Here is a 22952-nt window from a genome sequence, read left to right on the forward strand (position 1 = left end):
AACCCTGTCTCACTCCCTTCCCAACCACTGCTTCCCTTTCATGCCCCTCGACTCTTGTAACTGCCATCTGGTTTCTGTACAAATTGTAAATAGCCTTTCGCGCCCTGTGTTTTACCCCTGCCACCCTCAGAATTTCCAGTCAACATTTTCAAAAGCTTTCTCTAAGTCTACAAATGCTAGAAATGTAGATTTGCCTTTCCTTAATCTTTCTTCTAAGATAAGTCGCAGAGTCAGTATGGCCTCAAGTGTTCCAATATTTCTATGGAATCCAAAGTGATCTTCCCCGATGTCAGCTTCTACCAGTTTTTTCATTCGTCTGTAAAGAATTCGCGTTAGTATTTTGCTGCCGTGACTTATTAAACTGATAGTTCAGTAATTTTCACATCTGTCAACACCTGCATTCTTCAGGATTCGAATCATTATATTATTCTTGAAGTCTGAGGGTATTTCGCCTGTCTCATACATCTTGCTCACCAGATGGTAGAGTTTTGTCATGACTGGCTCTCCCAAGGCTGTCAGTAGTTCTAATGGAATGTTGTCTACTCCCGGGACTTTGTTTTGACTCAGGTCTTTCAGTGCTCTGTCAAACTCTTCACGCAGTATCATATCTACCATTTCATCTTTATCTACATCCTCTTCCATTTCCATAATATTGTCCTCAAGTACATCGCCCTTGTATAAACCCTCTATATACTCCTTCCACCTTCCTGCTTTCCCTTCTTTGCTTAGAACTTTGTTTCCATCTGAGCTCTTGATATTCATACAAGTGGTTGTCTTTTCTCCAAAGATCTCTTTAATTTTCCTGTAGGCAGTATCTATCTTACCCCTAGTGAGATAAGCCTCTACAGCCTTACATTTGTCCTCTAGCCATCCCTGCTTAGCCATTTTGCACTTCCTGTCGATCTCTTTTTAGAGACGTTTGTATTCCTTTTTGCCTGCTTCATTTACTGCATGTTTATATTTTCTCCTTTCATCAATTAAATTCAATATTTCTTATGTTACCCAAGGATTTCTACTAGCCCTCGACTTTTTACCTACTTGATCCTCTGCTGCCTTCATTACTTCATCCTTCAAAGCTAGCCATTCTTCTTCTACTGTATTTCTTTCCCCCATTCCTGTCAATTGTTCCCTTATGCTCTCCCTGAAACTCTCTACAACCTCTGGTTTAGTCAGTTTATCCAGGTCCCATCTCCTTAAATTCCCACCTTTTTGCAGTTTCTTCAGTTTTAATCTACAGTTCATAACCAATAGATTGTGGTCAGAGTCTACATCTGCCCCCAGAAATGTCTTACAATTTAAAACCTGGTTCCTAAATCTCTGTCTTACCATTATATACATTATATGATCTATCTGATACCTTTTAGTATCTCCGGGATTCTTCCATGTATACAACCTTCTTTAATGATTCTTGAACCAAGTGTTAGCTATGATTAAGTTATGCTCTATGCAAAATTCTACCAGACGGCTTCCTCTTTCATTTCTCTCCCCCAATCCATATTCACCTACTATGTTTCCTTCTCTCCCTTTTCCTACTCTCGAATTCCAGTCACCCATGACTATTAAATTTTCGTCTCCCTTCACTACCTGAATAATTTCTTTTATCTCGTCGAACATTTCATCAATTTCTTCATCATCTGCAGAGCTAGTTGGCATATAAACTTGTACTACTGTAATAGGCGTGGGCTTCGTGTCTATCTTGGCCACAATAATGCGTTCACTATGCTGTTTGTAGTAGCTCACCCTCACGCCTATTTTTTTTTTATTAATTATTACACCTACTCCTGCATTACCCCTATTTGATTTTGTATTTATAACCCTGTATTCACCTGACCGTAAGTCTTGTTCCTCCTGCCACCGAACTTCACTGATTCCCACTAAATCTAATTTTAACCTATCCATTTCCCTTTTTAAGTTTTCTAACATACCTGCCCGATTAAGGGATCCGACATTCCACGCTCTGATCCGTAGAACGCCGTTTTCTTTCTCCTGATAATGACGTCCTCCTGAGTAGTCCCCGCCTGGAGATCCGAATGGGGGACTATTTTACCTCCGGAATATTTTACCCAAGAGGACGCCATCATCATTTAATCATTCAGTAAAGCTGCATGCCCTCGGGAAAAATTATGGCTGTAGTTTCCCCTTGCTTTCAGCCGTTTGCAGTACCACAACAGCAAGGCCGTTTTGGTTAGTGTTACAGGGCCAGATCAGTCAATCATCCAGACTGTTGCCCCTGCAACTACCGAAAAGGTTGCTGCCCCTCTTCAGGAACCATACGTTTGTCTGGCCTCTCAACAGATACCCCTCCGTTGTGATTGCACCTACAGTACGGCCATCTGTATTGCTCAGGCACGCAAGCCTCCCCACCAAAGGCAAGGTCCATGGTTCATGGAGGATGAAGAGACTGTGTTTATGTTAGCTAGGTAAACATATACGAGTAAAATCACAGTTTAATGTTAATTAAGTAAAACAACAACTAAATAAACTTCCATTGTACCACTATGTTGCCGTGTATAAGTGTTATCCCACAGTAATGACACACACTAAGCATTATATAGTGTAGTTGCATCAAATGCCAGCCAATTGCTTATTCGATTACTAATTATCTCATAGAAAACTGCCTCATTGTGGGATTGTGCGACTTACTCTGGATCTAGGCAGTTTTCTTGCACAGACTGTACATTTTTCCTCACCTAGCTCACTGTTTGTTGTATGTTACTGTTGCTCACTTGGACGTATAACAGCACAACTTAGCATTGTGTTGGCTGAAGCAATAATGAGGTATGGAACAGCACAAGACAATGTTATTTGCAGACGGGACACTTTATACACTGATGCGCCCACTCACTCAAGGGCTGAAGTTCCTCACAATCTCTCAAAGTCTGTCCACATGTTCACAGTGCACTGCACAACATAATCCATCACAAATCTATGGCACTGACTTGCTGAGCAACTTCAACATGCACAACTGACAAAATGATAATGAGCCACAAGCCTGTTCCAGTCTTGATATATAGCCTCAGTATGTGTCACGATATCGAGTGACAATTCCTGAATTGCCAATGCATCAGCCCCACTAGTCTAAACACACCTTCTTGGCACACTAAGTTTCTAGTAATTTTCCCACCTGGGACTGGACTGACAGTAGTTTTTCCTATTGTAGATCCACGATTAAGGAACATTTCCTTAAATTTTGTTTCTATGATGTCCGCTTGTTCAAACAGCTTTATCATCAATCACTGAAAACCACATGGTGTGTTTCTTTTGATTTGGAGTTACAGGTTTAGTACTCTCTTCATATGAATCATATTCAAGACCAGTGCACACGAATTTTAATTTAGTTAACTGCCCATTTATTTAACATTCGAAATGAAAGAACACATTCTTGACAACCTCCATTAAGCATGGGTGAGTTTCTGTTGTCAATAAACTACCCAAAAGAAAGCCAGCAAGACTATTTGAGAAAGCTATACAGGGTGGTCCACTGATCGTGACTGGGCCAAATAACTCATGAAGTAAGCGTCAAACAAAAAAAAACTACAGAGAACAAAACTTTTCTAGCTTGAAGGGGGAAACTAGATGGCGCTATGGTTGGCCTGCTAGATGGCGCTGCCATAGGTAATGGCATGGTGACGACTTTGAACGTCGTGTACAGTTCTGCCACTGGGCACAAGAGAAATTACAGGACGATGACAGATTTTTTGCACGCATTCTATTTAGCAACAAAGCGTCATTCACCAACAGCGGTAACGTAAACCGGCATAATATGCACTATTGGGCAACGGAAGATCCACGATGGCTGCAACAAGTGGAACATCAGCGACCTTGGTGGGTTAATGCATGGTGCGGCATTATGGGAGGAAGGATAATTGGCTCCCATTTTATCGACGGCAATCTAAATGGTGCAATGTGTGCTGATTTCCTATGTAATGTTCTACCAATGTTACTACAATATGTTTCACTGCATGACAGAATGGCGATGTACTTCCAACATGATGGATGTCCTGCACATAGCTCACATGCAGTTGAAGCAGTATTGAATAACATATTTCATGACAGGTGGATTGGTCGTCTAAGCACCATACCGTGGCCCGCATGTTCACTGGAGCTGACGTCCCCGGATTTCTTTCTGTGGGGAAAGTTGGAGGATATTTGCTATCGTGATCCACCGACAACACCTGACAACATGTGTCAGCGCATTATCAATGCATGTGCGAACATTACGGAAGGCAAACTACTCACTGGTGAGAGGAATGTCATTATACATATTGCCAAATGCATTGAGGTTGATGGACGTCATTTTGAGCATTTATTGCAGTAATGTGGTATTTACAGGCAATCACGCTGTAACAGCATGTGTTCTCAGAAATGATAAGTTCACAAAGGTACATGTATCACATTGGAACAATCAAACTAAAATGTTCAAACATACCTACGTTCTGTATTTTAATTTAAAAAACCTACCTGCTACCAACTGTTCGTCTAACATTGTGAGCCATAGGTTTATGACTATTACAGCACCATCTATCACAAAGCAAAGAAAGTGGTCTAACTAAAACATTCATATTTCTTTACGTACTACAAGAATATGTAATAAAAATGGGGGTTCCTATTTTAAAAAACGCAGTTGATATCAGTTTGACCTATGGCAGCACCATCTAGCGGGCCAACCATAGTGCCATCTGGTTTCCCCCTTCAAGCTAGATGAGTTTTGTTCTTTGTAGTTCTTTCGTTTGATGCTTATTGGTTCAAATGGCTCTGAGCACTATGGGACTTAACTGCTGTGGTCATCAGTCCCCTAGAACTTAGAACTACTTAAACCTAACTAACCTAAGGACATCACACACATCCATGCCCGAGGCAGGATTCGAACCTGCGACCGGAGCAGTCGCGCGGCTCTAGACTGAGCGCCTAGAACCGCTAGACCACCGCGGCCGGCACACCACTTCCAAACCCAAAATTCAACAAGGACATCTTGACAATGAACAACCATGGAGTCAACAGTGTCTTTCAGTCCAAAGGATAGGTCAAGACAGATCAAAGGACAGCATAAATTCCATACACAATTGCTCCCCAACAAGATGTGTCCGTGTGGAAAGATGGAGTTCAGAGTAGAGACACTGTATGCGAAGTGCGATTGTGACTCCAGTCCTGGGCCTTTGTTGTAGGATGTGGATCTCCCTCTAGGAAAAAGGACACAGTAGTTTAGATGCTCTGGGGAACAGCGAACGTTTACTGCATAGTTGGACAGCAGTTGGTGGTGTCAGACATGCAGTGGAGGGGCCCCAGCCTCCACGAGTAGGCTGTTCACAGAGCTGGCCCAGAAGATGCCTGTTGCAAGTCACACCGTATAATGACGAATCAGGTCCAGCATCAACAATGCTGAAGGCAATGGTTTGCCATATATCAGACCTCCGTAATCCAGGTGGGACAGGGCCAGAGCTTTTTAACGTTGCAGATACGTAGAAGAGTAGAGTGGTCTGCACCCCAGATGCTGTTACTGAGGCAGCGGAGAGTAATTACGGTGTAACCTGTAAGTCTACTTAACATGGCAAAGATGGGGAAGCCCTGTGAACCAGGCATAGTCCAGTCCCAGAAAGCAATGACTCCACATTGAGCAATAGTCATTGAGAAAAAGTTCTGGTTGTGGATGGACAGTACTATGGCAACAAGTGCGTGACTCTGGTCTTGGCAGCTAAAAACCAGAAGCCAAGTATAAGTGCCTAGAACTGCACCTTTCGTAACGCATCCTGTAGTCAGCGTTCAGCAACACCCACAGTGGAGGAGCAACAGTAAAAGCAAAAATCATCAGCATACAGAATGGATGACACTGTAGACTCCACAGCTGCAGCTAGACTATTGATAGCTGCTAGAAAAAAATGTGCACTTGAGACAGAGCCCATTCTCTTGTATTAGGGGGTATATGGGAAGCACCAATTTGAACCCAGAAAACACAGTTTGACAAGAAGCTCTGCACAAGAACAGATACCGGGACCCAGAGACCACACTTACCAAGGGTAATGAGGATGTGATGTTGCCTCGTGGGTCATAAGCCTTTTGGAAGTCAAAACAAAGATAAGGAGTTGATGCCAGATGAAAGCTGACCACATGCCAGACTCCAGGCAAACCAGACTATCAGTGGTAAAACAGCCTTGGTGAAAACCCTCTTGGCAAGGAGCCTAATGACTCCGAGACTCAAGGTACCAACACGGCTGTTGGCTTACTTTATGTTTGAGCAACTTTCAGAGAACATTAGTAAGACTAATTGGGCAATAGCTGTCCACAGCAAGGGGCTGTTTACGTGGTTTCTGTACCAGGATGATCACATTTTCTCACCACTGAGATGGGTACTTACCCTTGCTCCAGATATGGTTGAAAACAGCATGGATGTGATGTCTGCAATCCGCCAATAGGTGTTTGAGCATTTGGCTGTGAACAAAGTCTGGCCCTGGAGCTGTGTCATGGCAAAGGGCTAGAGTATAGAGGAATTCCCAGTAACTGAACGAAGCATTATATGGCTCTGGGTGATGTATCGGAAAGCTTTGTGAATTCAGTCCTCTTGCTGTTTGAGGACATGAAATACTGGCTGATGATTCTCCAATGCAAAATCATACTGAATTGTAATCTGGGGGATGGGGGGTGCGGAGGGAGGGGTGATAGTTATAGGAACATTATCCAGGTTGTCATAGGCAAGCAGGATATAAGTTTTGCTCAATGTTGAGTCCACCAAGCATGAAAGAAATCTGATTGTCTGACAGGAAGAACAGTCTATTTTCATTTATGAAGTTCATCACAAAGATGCTCCTTCAAATACCTTAATGACAAAATAAAAGGACATCAGACAATCCCATGAACATAACTTGATGTAAAATGCTTTCCTTTTGCAATAGTGTATTGGCAATTATAAATTTTAAAGAATTGAAGGGACCCGCATAAGAAATCACTAACCCTCAATTTAGTAAGAATTAGTCAGCTCCTTTTACCTATTGTCTATTAGAATGCACCAGAAGCTAGTAACAAGAAATTCCACATGTACACCAGAAAGATCTATCTATCAAATACACTGTTTTGTCTTATTGTATTTATGCTCTTGCTTTTTAATTTAAGCAAGCATACAAGATGCAATAATTCAAAATACGCCCTTGTCAGTTAGCACTTTCCTCCACCAAACCCTTCAATTGTAAGATTTCAGTATTATATCCTGCACATACATTATGGCAACCAGCTGCTGTCAACGAGAGATACAAAGATAACGATGGCTGTTACATCCTAGTAAAACAACACATTGAGGAAATACATCAGTAACCTGCAGCTCGTATAAAAATTTGTCTATATTATTTAGTAAACCAAATTGAAGTGGTGATTCCATTTGTTTAAATAATTTTCTGGCATTTCCTTCCTACTACACTCTTCTGATGAAGACTGTAACCGAAAAACAATACCACTGTGTGTTTCAAAAACATTATATCAATGTGAATATGTTACAGCGCTAAGGAAACGTTGTGTAAATTGCTTATTTGTTTCCTTTATAACTAATGTTAAACCAAACAAATAACTTCTAAGGTCTACATTCTTCAGATAAATAATACACTCCTGATAATTAACTAAAGGCAACTGAAGTTACCTGAAGATATTGTGTAAGCTTCAAAATATGTTGCAAGAAATCTCTTCATCCTGTATACAGCATCCCTGTCTTACTGAGTAATCATTCCAGTTTCAAGAAGGGATTAGTACTTCATATTTGAGATGTTTCTTACTTGACCAGGAAAAGGTAGAGTCCATGATCAAAATATCGCCACATTTCAGAGTAAAGATGTACTCTAGCAATACATTTTGGAGGTCTTGGTGCCAAAATGTGCTCTGCTTCTGCTATGCTGCCTGCCAAACCATAAACAACCACATATTTGTTCATGAAGAACTGTCCCATGCAGTAACCCAGGCCACAAAGAGACCACCAGTCGATATTTCTGACAATCTGCAATCAGTCAATCGAAACTACTGCACACATCAAAAAATCTCAATTAACACAATGCAATATGTATAAATTGCTTACTCAAAAAATTAATTTCCATAAGAAAATCATGAATCTAATTGCACATTCCTAGTCAGGTTACACAGTTGCCACACGGCAATGGCATTATTGGTATATTTATGAGTAAGTTCTTTGACAAAAAAGTTACCATTTACATTATTTACTGTCTAATCCATACTTATTTCCATATGCATAATATGAATTATTCAAAGTCACTGGTAACTAACCTGTGGTTGTTGCTGCAGAGCATTAAAATATAGGAAATGCAAAGAAAAATCTGTAACTAACAGCCAGAAAATAAAGCGCAAGATTTTTAAAGACAGCTTCATAACGTGTGTTCCTGTCAGTGTTACTGTACTCATCACCTGTGGAAAGAACAAGATTAAATGAAATTAACTTGTTCTCAATAATTCTAAAGAAGAGATGACTCACAATTACTCACCCCTTCATGGAACACTTCATACAAAATAAGTGGTCCCATAAACAGGGTAGGTAAGTAGAAGCAATAGCCTAAGAGATTAATACAGTTTCTCAGATCAGCTGTGTAGTTTACTTCATTCACTTTGTCAAGTGTAAAACTGAGGCAACGCATGTGTGTCCAACCTAATGCAGCATGAAGCAGGTATTCAGCACTGAACGAAAGTTGTAACCATGCCTGAAAAAGTAAATACAAAGCTACAGAAATTATTTTAACATGTTACTTTATTACAATAATTTTTTTAATCAAGCTTATACCTGAATTCTACCTTAACAGACTACTTTAAATCTAAATGCAGCAATAAATGAGATTCCCATTTAGTTACAGGCAGTTGCCGAAAATAAGTACACTGTCTGACCAAAAAGTTTCGAGACTGATTTTATTCCTGGTGTACAAGCAATGTCAGCGCAGTGGCTGCGGTGGCTGCTTCAGCTAACAACTGTACACAACAGACATGCATTCAACCAGTCAACTGGGAGAAGGCAGTGTTAAGCAGTGAATGTGCAGTCACAGTGTGTAAATTTGTGGTGTCACAAAAGGCAGTGGAGTGACTTCTTTGAGTCAAGAGTTCACATCATACTCTGAGATAATTTGCATGAGGAAAAAGTATGTAAAGTCTGTACCGCACACCTTAACTACTGAACACAAACAGAAAGATGTGGACACTTGCTGGAACTTGATAGAAATCCAACGTACAGGCAATTTTTTGGAAAAAAAAAATCATGGGTGACAAGACACTGTAATCAATACACACCTAACACAAATTGACAAAGTAAAAAAATTCATATAAAGCATCAACACTTTGGCTTGAATATCAGTAATATCATTAATGTTCTCTTCCCTATTTTTTATTAATCCAGTCTCTAAACTTTTTGGACTGACAAGGTAACCTCACTCTGTAATGATAGAACTCAATACCAAACTAGATATGTTGAATACATGGCACATCATAGAAATGGGTCTTTCAGAAATGTATAATCTCAGAAACCCACACCTGTCTAGTCCATGGACTACCATGTCAATAGATGTTGTGTACTGTGGGAATACAATACCTTCTAGCATGCTATTATTTGGTTTTGTTAATACAGCTTCTTACTTTTTTGTTCTTATTTTTAAGTTGTGCACTTGTGAACCAGTGGGAATTTTTGTCCACATGATGACAATGCAGCTACTTGCATTGTGTTTGTGGATGTTCAAGGACATCTGTCACTGGACTTACTAATTATTAAGAAGTTGATTTTGTACTTTACGAACTGGTTGAGGCAAATACTGGGATTAGGTCATTAATTACAAAAGAAATGAATGAATAAGAAATATCTGCTAAGTAGGTAAGTGCTAACGTGATGATGTGCCTAAGAAACAGTATTTGAGAAGTAGAACAAGATAACAGGAGATTATTTTCAGTACTGTAGTTACAATGGACAATTTCAGTGCTTAAGCAAATAAAGGGTGTCAGTACTTTCAATGGGCTGACATTTTGGGATTTTATATATATATATATAAAAAGAAAGATGATGAGACTTACCAAACAAAAGCGCTGGCAGGTCGATAGACACACAAACAAACACAAATATACACACAAAATTCAAGCTTTCGCAACAAACTGTTGCCTCATCAGGAAAGAGGGAAGGAGAGGGAAAGACGAAAGGATGTGGGTTTTAAGGGAGAGGGTAAGGAGTCATTCCAATCCCGGGAGCGGAAAGACTTACCTTAGGGGGAAAAAAGGACAGGTATACACTCGCACACACACACATATCCATCCACACATACAGACACAAGCAGACATATTTAAAGATATATATATATATATATATATATATATATATATATATATATATATATATATATATATATATATATCTTACCGACTTTTTATTAGTAACTTAAACGCACTTAAGACATTAAATATATTGTTGTGACTCGCCGATCTTTCAAAGTGCCGCCGCGCAGTTAAGCGCGTCCTCTATAGGCTGCGCTGTCTGCCAGCCATGCAGCAGCAGCGCCACCTAAGCAGCCAGCCAGCCAGCGGCCGCTAGACTTGGACTCGGTTATGATTTGACTGTTAAAGTGTACAGACGTCTTACTCTGTTTACTTGATCTGTGACTTTCATGTATTGCGTCTTCCTTGAAATATATTTGTTCAACTTGAAGTTATTACAATTGGCGACAAGGTAGTGATTTTTCTTTTCCATCGTTGACTCTCATGTTTCCATGGCTACTTTAGAGCAACTATTGCAAGGTCTCATAGAACACCAAACGCTTCTCACAAATGCGATTCGTGATTTCGTCGCGGCATCAAATGCGGGGCGTCTCTCGTCATTGTCTCTACCTACTTTTCCTCCTTACGACGAGACGGCGGAAGACTGGTCCGATTACGAAAAACGTCTTCGACAGCAACTTCTTGGTATTTCATGTCTCATGTCGTGGACGAACAAACATGTAAGTCTCTGTTCCTTTCATGGATTTCACCTCAAATGTATCGGTTGTTGCTTAGGCTGCTGAACTTCATGGCCTCAGTAGAAAGTGTCAATTTGTTACTGAAGTTCACAAATAATCCAACGCCGATTCCATGATACGGGATGCTATTATCCGATTGGCGCCCGACAAAGAAGTTAGGCAACATGCCCTTCAGTTGGCAAATCTGACTCTAGATGAAGTCCTATCCATCGCTCAGTCTTTTCAAATTTCTCGCACCGCTGGAGCACAAATAGAGGCATGGGGCGAAGCGAAGCATGTGGTGTCCCCCCCCGCCGGCCGATGTGGCCGCAGTACGCTACATAGCGCAGCTTCGGCCTAACCATAAACAAACCACTAAGAAACTGAAGCAAAACCTGCGGCAACTTCCTTCATGTCTGCAGTGTTTTACTAAACATACACGAGTAGATTGTCCACAACATTGAGCCATGTGTCACAAATGCAAAAAAAAGGGTCATGTGTCATCCGTTTGCAAATCCGACCGCATACATGATGTTCATGAACATGACGCTGATTCTGATTCTGTGTTGTCTGTCAATTGTACTTCTTCCCTTTCAGGGAAGTTACTCCTCACTGTCCAAATACTTGGTCGAGATGTTCGCATGCAGGTGGATACTCGTTCTGCTGTCACTATCATCAATTCTCAGATGGATCTTCAGTTGGGTTCTCCAATCCTGTCACCTGTCACTAGGCAATTACGGACTTACAATAAACAGAAGATTTCTCTCTTGGCACAATTTGATGCTGAGGTATCTTACAAATCTGTCATTCGCACTGTTCCCATATTTGTGGTTGACCATAGTAACGCGGAGAATCTTTTTGGTTTCGATGCCTTTCGCGTTTTTGGGTTCTCCATAGATGACTCTGTCAATATCATCTCTAATGCTATTCCTTATGCTCAATTGGATTCCTTGTAGACGACATTTTCGCCCCTTTTTTTTTCATGGGTTAGGCTGCGCAAACAACTTTGAAGCTCATATCACGCTCAAACCCACTGCTCACCCTAAGTTTTTTCGGGCTCGGCCCATTCCTGTGGCCCTTCGTGATCAGGTCAAACGGGAGCTGGATCATCTCACTGCTTCCTGTCACTTCCTGAGTGGTACTCTCCTGTCGTTGTCGTTGCTAAGCCAAACGGTGATATTCGTCTCTGTGGCGATTTCAAAGTCACTGTAAATGCTCAATGCCTTATCGACACTTACCCTATGCCTCGACCTGAAGAATTGTTCACTAAACTTGCTGGGGGCCAGTATTTTTCTAAACTTGACCTGTCAGAAGCTTATCATCAACTTCCTCTCGATGCTGCTTCCCAGCAGTTTCTGGTCCTTAACACGTCTTTCGGCCTCTATCAATACCAACGATTGCCATTCGGCGTTGCCAGCGCCCCTGCTCTCTTTCAGCGATTCTTGGAACAATTATTGCTCACTGTCCCTGGGTGTATAAATTACCAGGACGACATTGTTGTCACTGGCTCCACCACTGACGAACATCTTCAAAATCTCCGCACACTTTTTCATGTCTTACAGACTGCTGGTCTTAAGTGTAATCTTCAGAAATCAAAATTTTTTCAGGCATCTATCACGTACTTGGGATTTCAACTCTCTCAGGATGGTATTCGTCCGCTTCAGAGAACTGTTGCTGCGATCGATGACCTTCCTCGCCCTACTTTTGTTAAGGAACTGCAGGTCTTCTTGGGGAAAATAGCGTACTATCACAAGTTTTTACCATCTGCTGCTTCTGCTGCTTCAGCGGCTCAGCCACTGCATCGCCTGTTGCATAAAAACATGCCTTTTCACTGATCCACGTCACGCGATGCAGATGTCCAGAAATTGAAGACTACGCTGAAACAGGCCCCGTGCCTGGCTACTTATCGACCTGGCCAACATCTTGTTCTTGCCACAGACGCCTCTCAATACGGGGTCGGTGCAGTCCTTGTGCACCATTTTTCTGACGGTTCTGAACAACCCATTGCTTATGCCTCCAAAACACTCACGGATGCCCAACAAAAGTATTCTCAAATTGAAAAAAACGCTTTGACCATTATTTATGCTCTTCATAAGTTTGGTGTTTTTCTCTATGGATTCAAATTTCATCTGTTATGGATCACAAACCACTTGTTTCCTTGTTTCATCCATCAACGTCACTTCCTGACAAGGCTGCACACTGCCTCCAGCATTGGGCTCTTTACTCGTCTCGTTTCAATTATGAGATTCATTTCCAGCCGACGGCTCAACATACGAATGCTGATGCACTGTCTCGCCTTCCCATGGGTCCTGATCTGGCATTCGATAGGGACAAACTTTTGTGTTTCCACCTGGATGTTGCCGAGCAGCAGGTTGTGGGCGGGTTCCCCATCACCGGGTACAGGCTGGCGACTGCTACGGGTTCTGACCCTACCCTCTCCCGGGTTTTACACTGTATTCAGAAGGGTTGGCCAGATCGTCCGTCCGCTAAGACTTCTGATCCATTGCGGAACTACTATGCTTTGCGTTACCGCCTCACTGCTAGGGATGGTGTTATCCTCCGTTCCACTGAAAATGCTTCGCCACGTGTTGTGGTACCTGCGTCTTTGCGTGCTTCAGTCTTGTGCCTCCTTCACCAAGGGCACTGGGGTGTATCTTGTACAAAATCTCTGGCGCTCTCATGTGTACTGGCCCACATCGACTCTGAAATCGCACACATGTTCACTCCTGCGGCCCTTGTGTGTCACAGGCCACCGCCCCGAAGTCATCTTTGTTACTGTGGCCTTCGCCTGAGAAGCCCTGGGAGCGTATTCATGCTGACTCCGTGGGACCTTTTTTAGGTACTTATTGACAGCCCGGCTGAGCTCTTACATGGCCAACCGCCCCGCACGCTACTTCATCTTCTGCGGCCTTCCACCTCATGGCCACGGGCGCCTTCGCTTGGCCGGTTCACCGCCGACGACCTTGTATGGGTACGGGTATATAGCAGGCGGCCAAAATTGAGTCCTGGCTGCATCTTACGACACCGTGGGCACCGCCTGTATGAAATCCAGATGGACACGGGTGTTGCAGTGCGTCATTCGGACCAGCTACAGCCTCGTGTGCCGGCAACGCCTGTTCCGGATGCCGCTACACCACCTTCGGCTCTACCTGACGCTCAGGATACTGGAATCTCTCATTACTCACAACGCAGTCCTATCACCATCATATCGGTGCCAGCACAACAACTGACGCCACCAGGAGACGTGCCCATGCAGGAACCAGATGACCATCATCTTCTGTCGGAGCAACTCTACTCGCCTCCTTTTCCTACGGACGCGGACACATCGCCCATGTCTCCTGTTATAACAACCGGACTTGCCGCAACGGGCAGATTGGTGCACGGAGCCCCAGCAGATTCGACCCCCACGTCTCCTGTCATCTCAACCCGTTATCATCGGGGACACTTCCATCCGTATGGGAAGCCTCCTCCTCGAGACTTTACGGCCAGTCAAACAACATCTATGGACGTTAGCAATCTACAGGCCACCTCCATCAAGACCTGTGCAAAAAACTCAAAGGGGGGAAAAGTGTTGTGACTCGCTGATCTTTCAAAGTGCCGCCGCGCAGTTATGCGCGTCCTCTACATGCGGCACTGTCTGCCAGCCATGCAGCAGCAGCGCCACCTAAGCGGCCAGCCAGCCAGCGGCCGCTAGACTTGGACTCAGTTATGATTTGATTGTTAAAGTGTACACACGTCTTAGTCTGTTTACTTGATCTGTGGCTTTCATGTATTGCGTCTTCCTTGAAATATATTTGTTCAACTTGAAGTTATTACATATATTAATCTGTTGAGTATTATTACTACAATGTCGGAGTATGTGATCTTACTGTAAAAGTATCTTGGCCAAATTGTGAACTAATTTGTTTCTAAGATTTAGTCTCATATGAGATTGCCAAATGTTGATCATATTATTGGACTGCATGTACAAGACAAATGTTTAACACAGGCCAGACAGATCAGTGATACATTTTCAATTGACATAACTCTGTGCATTGATTGCATAACAGCAATGACTAATCTGCATAATAAAGGTGACACTGTGATTTGCAAAAATGTGTTTGAACAGTAACTGTTAGCTCCTGTTCTGCTCAGGGTGCAATTGATAAACTGAAGTTAGGAGTCCTGAACCTGCAATTTTGTTATGTCATCTTCTAAATGATTAATAACTAAATAAACTATACAAGAGTGAAAGAAATAGCTGAAATGGCACATATTCTTTCGCAGTAGGTGTCTTAAAAATTAATTTCCAATCACTTTCTACTGATTACAGGTCAGAAATAAGGTCTATTTCATTCATCCCTGCCTTCAAATGAAGAACCTATTAATTGCCAGTGGTATTTTTTTCATTAAACTACTGTAAACAATTTGTGGTAACTTAAATTTAATGCAGTTAAGCTGTTGCTTTGTCAGTTCTACTAAACAGGTGCTGTTTCTTTGAAGTTACTGGTTGAACAGCTACACAACCACACGGGCACTGATCTTAAAACAGCAATCATCTGTGTATCTTAAAAATAAATAACTGTTTACTATCAAGCTGAATCTTTAGTTACTGAGTATGTACACCAATGATTTGGAATACACACTGCTAAAATGGATGTCTTCAATTTGCTTTTGAATTTATAGAACTTGTCAACTTCTTGTGTTATGTTAGTTGTAAACTTTCTGAAGACTATTGCATCAGAATACAGAATCCCACTATGACGCATATGGAACATATTATTAGCAACAAATGCCATTAAATAAACTGGAAAGTGACTGTATGAATTCCAAGATCTTTCAAAAAGTCTCTGTAATATGTCTAGCAACATACTTCGCACATTAGACCCTATTCTTATCCCAATGTGTGTGTTTTTCAGAGCAATCAACAGCAAGATTATCAGTGTTCATGTTAAGATAGTCTCAGTTGAATGTGATTAAAAGCAGAGGAAATGTTAAGTGCATCATAAAATACAAACTGGCTTATAATACCTGAACCCTTACAGTTTACGGAGAAAGTCACGCATTTCACAAATTCCTCAAGTCTTACCGCATTGATATCCTGGCCTGGAAAAATTGAGGCAAAATCATCTGGAGTAGGATGCAATGCACCACTGCATTGTGCCCTATCTGTAATTGATTGGAGCATTTCATCTTGCCTTGGTGACTGGAAGGCGGTACACCATGGACAAGTAGTTGATCTAATTAGTCACAATTTACTGTCCCACACTTCTGGCCATTCTTATTTCTACAAATGTGTGATACCGCATTTCAACAGTGAGAAAATATCATGTAGGAGGACAGTACATTGAGACACAGAATTTTGAATATATGCTACCTTGGCTGCCACACTTGCTAATTACTTTCCCCAAATTCCCAGCTGCCCCGGTGCCTAGCTCAATGACACATTTTCCAGCAACCTTTTGCAAGTGGAGAAGGGGGTCCTGGATGTTCTGAACAAGTGTGTGTGCTGGATACTTGCTCACTTTTGCAGAATAAAAACTTTGTTTATTTTACCTGCATTTGCCTCTGAAGATAATCCCCAAGACAAAAGCATGGGAAAGTACGCAAAATATCCTTGCATCCCACTTTTCAAGTAAACACAATGGAAAATACTTCTGAAAGCAAATCATGTTGCAATTTTTATTTACTTATTGATTACCTTGATTAGCTTTATATGTGCTGAATCCATTTTAACCTTTAAAACAACTGAACCCTTAAGGAATGTCTACTTTTGGTACCAGCATATCATGTTTTATTAATCTGATGCTACATTATATCAGTCTTATTACGATTACAACTTGACCTGTTAGTTGTGAATTAACTGTAGGCCTTTTTCGCTAATGTCTACGCTATGTCTGGTAAGTTTAGGTTTAGTTACTTTATTAACATGCATGTATCGTCAACATAACAGTTTTTAGAAAGAAATATTCACATGACAAAACTACAAGGTTAGAGAGAGAGGGAAAATGTGTGTCCAACAGTCATGTTACAGTACTGCCAATAGACACATTTGAAAACGAAAATACTAATCCTAACTCTTGAAACTATTAATTCTTTGCCAGGGAGGAAGGGGGATATGATGAAGAAGGTTAGAAATGAGTAGCAGGTCACTGAGACTCTAGGATGAGATAAAGTCAAGAGCCAATCAACAACTAGGTCATTAGACATGCAGCAAAAGTTTGGGTTTGGACAAGAACAAGGATAGAAATTAGTCATCCACTTTGGCTGAGAATATGAATACCAAACCTTCTGAACAAGTTCATACTGACCATGGACGCATCCTTGCTTGGTACTTAAACCTTAAAATATTGAACTAGCTTTAGTACTTTCACTCTTTTAATTGTTTTGAGGGGTGAGGGAAGAGAGGGATGGACGGGAGAGAAAATGGATAATATTCCGAGTGGCATTTTTTCACAAAAGGCATTTTCAGTACTCTGTATCATGTCCCTGTCCCTACACTTGATCCAAGTGCCTTTGAGCCAAGCAGTGCTTCCCTCTGGGGTTACATACATTAAATTCACAATTCCACTAGTTAAAAGCTTACTGTTGAAGTTATGCAGTTTTATTATAACACACTAACTGTGTGTATTACTGTGCTTAATGGCACTTTGAAAGAAAGTTTTCTTACTGGCACTTAGAACATTCTTAATGAAGTATGTATTTTCTACAGTCTCATTACTGTTTGCAGTCATGTGGTGGGCTGCATAGTTCTGTGGTGTAACAATAAGTTAATTTTTTGAATCCAAATCAATTAGTACAAACCAAGACACATTGCCCTTTTTTTTCCCCCTGATGCATGTCAGACCTAGCATTTCGAATATTTTCCATTTCCACTCTTTAGGTTTAAATCACTGTTAGACCATTATCAGTTTCATCCCACTCTCACATATGAACACAACAAAATATGCTATTGAGGGGAACCATATAATTTTAAGAATGACAACACAAGAAACTGTTTTTGTAAATGGAACAACTAGGCTTCATATTGTGAATTTCAACCAGTATTTCACGATCAGATCATCTGTTGCAAGTGAAATTAAAAATTAAAGAAAAACACTCATGCAAAATATCGATGGAAAAATTAACTTCAAATGGTGTCTGCAACTAATGGGTATTAGGTTCTAATGATTTCAAATTACATCAATCTAACTTAAATATACAAGGGAAGATAAGTTGTAGAGTAATAATTAAATTATAGTATATTTCGAAAGCCAAGCAGTTACGACACTAACCAGTGCATCCTCTCTGTGAATCCAAGCTAACATACCAATGCTGAAAGCCCACAGAACAGACTTGTTTCTCATTGTTGACAGTAAGTAAAACACACAAGGCTGCAGGAGAAGGAACAATGTTGCTGTTGAACCAAGGTACCACAATAAAAAGGCAATGGCTACTGTCAGGTGCCACAGTGGGATGAGCTGCAAATAAAAACAATATATGAAAAAGGAATGTTATGAGTATGTGCTGCTTATAAACCAAAATGTTAAGGGAAATTACTATATGTAGTACCAAATACTTTTATATTTTATTACTTTCACTTTGGGGTGGTACTGTAGCATATCTCCCAAAAGTCCTCCAGTTTTCAGTCTGACAGGACTGCTACACCCAAATTCCCTAACTATTGTCGTAACTATCAGATCACTGCCATTCCATCTTTAATATATTAGTTTTTCTTTCCCATCTTATCACTTAACCAGAATGATTAAAAATGCAACTGCACATACAGTGAGAAAAGAGAAAAGACACTGCTCTCATTACTACGAAATCATTTTCTGTGCTGTAGTAGTTTATATTTTTCAGCTTTCAGCCTTCAACTGTGTTTTATGCTGCACCTATTTTCTTCAAAATCAAGTCAGTGGTAGTGGATGATCAGTGTACTACAAACATGTTCTTGCAATCTAATAGTAGTTAAAGACAATGCAGCCCATGCACAGCCTAGCACAAAACAATTGTACAAATGATATAGACTCAGAATGGAATGAATGCATACATATGGACTCCGACTGGTCCTACTCTGGTGACCCCAAACAATAAATAGAAACATGTCTCCAAAAACACAAATTAGTTTGTGAGCCCAGGATTAGCAGGTAACTTATTTTTGTTGGATTGTTGTTGGCAGACGTAGTCCAATATGAGGGAGCTACACTATGTGGACAAAGTATCCGGACACATAGCTGAAAATGACTTACAAGTTCGTGGCGCCCTCCATCAGTAAACCTGGAATAGTGTTGGCCAACCCTTAGCCTTGATGACAGCTTCCACTCTCGCAGGCATACGTTCAATCAGATGCTGGAAGGTTTCTTGGGGAAAGGCAGCCCATTCTTCACCAAGTGCTGCACTGAGGAGAGGTATCAATGTCAGTCGGTGAGGCCTGGCATGAAGTCGGTGTTCCAAGACATGCCGAAGGTGTTCTATAGGATTCAGGTCAGGACTCTGCGCAGGCCTGTCCATTACAGGGATGTTATCGATGTGTAACCATTCCACCACAGGCTGTGCATTATGAACAAGTGCTCGATCGTGTTGAAAGATGCACTCACCAACGCCGAACTGCTCTTCAACAGTGTGTAGCAAGAAGGTGCTTAAGACATCAATGTAGGCCTGTGCTGCGATAGTGCCACACAAAACAACATAGGGTGCAAGCCCCTTCCATGAAAAACATGACCACACCGTAACACCACCGCCTCCGAATTTTACTGTTGGCACTACAAACGCTGGCAGATGATGTTCACCGGGCATTCGCCATACCTACACCCTGCCATCGGATCACCACATTGTGTACCGTAATTCGTCACTCCACACGTTTTTCCATTGTTCAATTGTTCAATGTTGACGCTCCTTACACCAAGTGAGGCATCGTTCGGCATTTACTGGCATGATGTGTGGCTTATGAGCAGCCGCTCGACCATGAAATTCAAATTTTCTCACCTCCCGCCTAACTGTCATAGTACTTGCAGTGATTCCTATGTGATGGTCAGGATAGATGTCTGCCTATTACATATTACAGCCCTCTTCAACTGTCAGCAGTCCCTGTCAGTCAACAGAGTAGGTCGGCCTGTATGCTTTTGAGCTGTACGTGTCCCTTCACATTTCCACTTCACCATCACATCAAAAACAGTGGACCTAGGGATGTTTAGGAGTGTGGAAATCTCACATACAGATGTATGAACAGTGACACCCCATTACCTGAACACGTTCAAAGTCCATGAGTTCCACGAAGTGCCCAATTCTGCTCTCTCACGATGTCTAATGACTACTGAAGTCACTTATATTACCTGCCAGTGACAGTACAATGCACCTAATATGAAAAACATATGTTTTTGGGGGTGTCCAGATACTTTTGATCACATAGTGTACCACAATGACACAGTGCTGCACCCACAATGTCTGGTAACAGTGAAGATGGATCAGTGCATTGTGTGCCAATGGCAGCTGTGACTATTGTTGCATCTGATTGGGCATCCTTAATAGCACTATATTCAAATAAGCAAATATCACAGCTGATGGTAGCCAAGTTAATGGAAAAAAGCTATGATGTATCTAGATATGTTGTGATTGATGTCACAGTAAATTGCAGACATCACCCTCACTTAAGTTCATATCAACTGCACTGTAATCATTAAATAAGCAGTTGTTGTTATGTAATGTTATTTTCTGTGTACTACTGTTTGAAAGTGTTGTAGAGGGAAGGCAACAGAGAGAAGCTGCAAAATGTTGTCCATTGTGTGTCTGCAACCAAGCAGCCCCCTGAGCAGCAAGATACTACAACAGATTAAAACAACGCACTAATTGTTAAAAGTGGTGCAAGTACTGTTTGTTTATTCATTTCAATAGTTCCAAAAACATTTAACATGGTTCCAATACACAGGACAGTTTTGGTCAGAGTAAACAGAAGTTGTGTGAACTTGGGTGTCTGTTAACCCAGGCACAGTCGGGCTTGACTATGTGTCATTGGCTAAGTCAACATGACAGATTGACTACTTGTGAGTTTTGTGGTTCAGCAATTTAATTTTACCGATTGCATACAGTATTAGTAACACTGTGTGCAGTATTAGTAATACTGTGTACAATCAGCAAAATTAAGAGTGAGTTGGTTCAAAGGGTGGTTGGAGTTTAACAGAGTTTGAGATCTTTATAAGTACTAGAGTATTTAGCATGTTTAAATGAGTTGTTGAATCCAGAAGGGATTATATAATCATCTGCGATCTGTGTATATTTGGTTTGATGGTTACTTGGAATTGATATTGGTTCCAATTTTGTTCCAGTTTATTGCTCTAGTGGGACTCTGCAGAACCCTTTACTGAGGAAGAGTGATTTCTGGTTGTGTATACGAACTGGATGTTGAATTGCACTGAGTTCATGAAGTAGGAAAGTGCAGTGTATGGCGATAGCAAGCACTAGTTGATGAAAATTACAGAACACGAAATTTGTTATACAATATAACCTGCCCGAGAGTTTATAAGATTTTCAACCAATAACGACACAGTTTGCCTTGCCTGGTGAAACCATTCATTTGAGCTACATTTAGTGTTATCTAAAGAAAAACTCTGATGATTAACCACTATATACTGTAACATATGGTGGGGAAGAGTGATGGTTAGCCTCCAACACCTGAAGAGAAGATCATAACTGGATAAAAGGGAAAGAAATATACAAAAAAAGATTAAGATAAAATTTATCAATTCAGTTGTTACACAAAGCACTTGAAATGAAAATATATTAGTGATCTGTACAGAGTTACTGTAGCACAGAATATTTCAGCTTGAATTTGACTTTATTGTCAAGATAGCATATTCAGATATGCTCCAATATAACCCTAAAAGCAAGAAAAATGCTAACAGTCTGAGACATTTTCCACAAAAGAAATAATTATAAAATGTAAGTAAATAAAAGAAAAAAAAAACAAGAAAGCAATGTAAAAAGTCAATTACTATATCACACTATATCAGATGTGTATCTAGCAAAATCATCTCATTTTTTAAGAAAGTTATAAAGTGCTTATTGGGGAAAATTTGAGAGAAAAGTAAATACAAGTCACAGATATAATTACTGTTTCTGTTACATTTAAACACTGTAATTTGCCAGCTTTATACACTATAAATGATATATAGATTTGTTTATTTGTCCATTACATGGCATGGTTGTAATTCTACGGTCACAGTGGAGTAAATGTATTAGTGAATTTAATTAACTATTGGTTATAAAGAGTATAGTAATCAAGTAATAGTTGCAATCTCTTCAGTGCTCATACAGTGTGCATCAGAGTTTCAGTAACCTACTGATTCACCAGAGTGAACAGTCAATACAGCTAATGACACAGTATGAAAATATAAATGCAGTGAATTTTATTATACACAGTGTGTGCTTATACAGTTTACCATTTTTATGTAAACTGTGTCAGCCTATGTTCCATACTTGTGCACAATAGACAGGGTATCTACACTCTAAAGTTATTTTGTATTTAGTACAACTAGATAAAATAATAAACATAAAAGTAGTCTCTTAAAAGCAATCAAAATGTCTTCAACACACATTTATATGTCATGTATTTTAAATTCGTGTTGGGAAGACAGGTAGTAGTTTTCAATAGAAACACATCACACCCTTCAAGTCAGTACATTAAGTGGTGATCCTGGGTTTCCAAAATGTATTTAAAAGCAAATATGTTCTGAGATTCTGATTTGAATCTAGAGTAAATAAAACAGAAGTTGACTTTGTTGTGCTACATATTTCAGTCAATGTAACTATGACATTATATAGAATTGTTGGACTTAGTCCTAAGACAACTATAGTTAATACAATTTAATATTTGGTTTACTTGCAGAGTAACGACCCAGCCTGTTCCACGTTACTAGATGTCAGGATGGATCAGAAAAATAGTGAGGGAGCAGACAGATTCACACCTATACGCGCAGTGAAACAATGGTAGCACTGACAGATGTTTATTCGAGCAGTCTTGTACAGCACTCCAATCCACATCAGAGCCCCACT

General features: G+C 40.7%; 1 protein-coding gene across 3 annotated transcripts in view; it reads right to left on the reverse strand.

The window, feature by feature from the left end:
* Nucleotides 1–22952, reverse strand: part of LOC126259765 (protein-cysteine N-palmitoyltransferase Rasp) — a 167608-nt gene that overhangs the window by 56449 nt on the left and 88207 nt on the right. For all 3 annotated transcript variants that reach the window (XM_049956767.1, XM_049956766.1, XM_049956768.1), the window contains 4 exons: nt 18197–18382; nt 8472–8684; nt 8257–8394; nt 7755–7972 (listed from right to left, as the gene is read on the reverse strand). In XM_049956767.1, coding sequence (XP_049812724.1) covers nt 7755–7972; nt 8257–8394; nt 8472–8684; nt 18197–18382 — 755 coding nt within the window. The remainder of the gene's footprint in view (nt 1–7754; nt 7973–8256; nt 8395–8471; nt 8685–18196; nt 18383–22952) is intronic.

The sequence above is a fragment of the Schistocerca nitens genome, chromosome 5 (genome assembly GCF_023898315.1).
Source record: "Schistocerca nitens isolate TAMUIC-IGC-003100 chromosome 5, iqSchNite1.1, whole genome shotgun sequence".
NCBI classification, from domain to species: Eukaryota; Metazoa; Arthropoda; class Insecta; order Orthoptera; family Acrididae; genus Schistocerca; species Schistocerca nitens.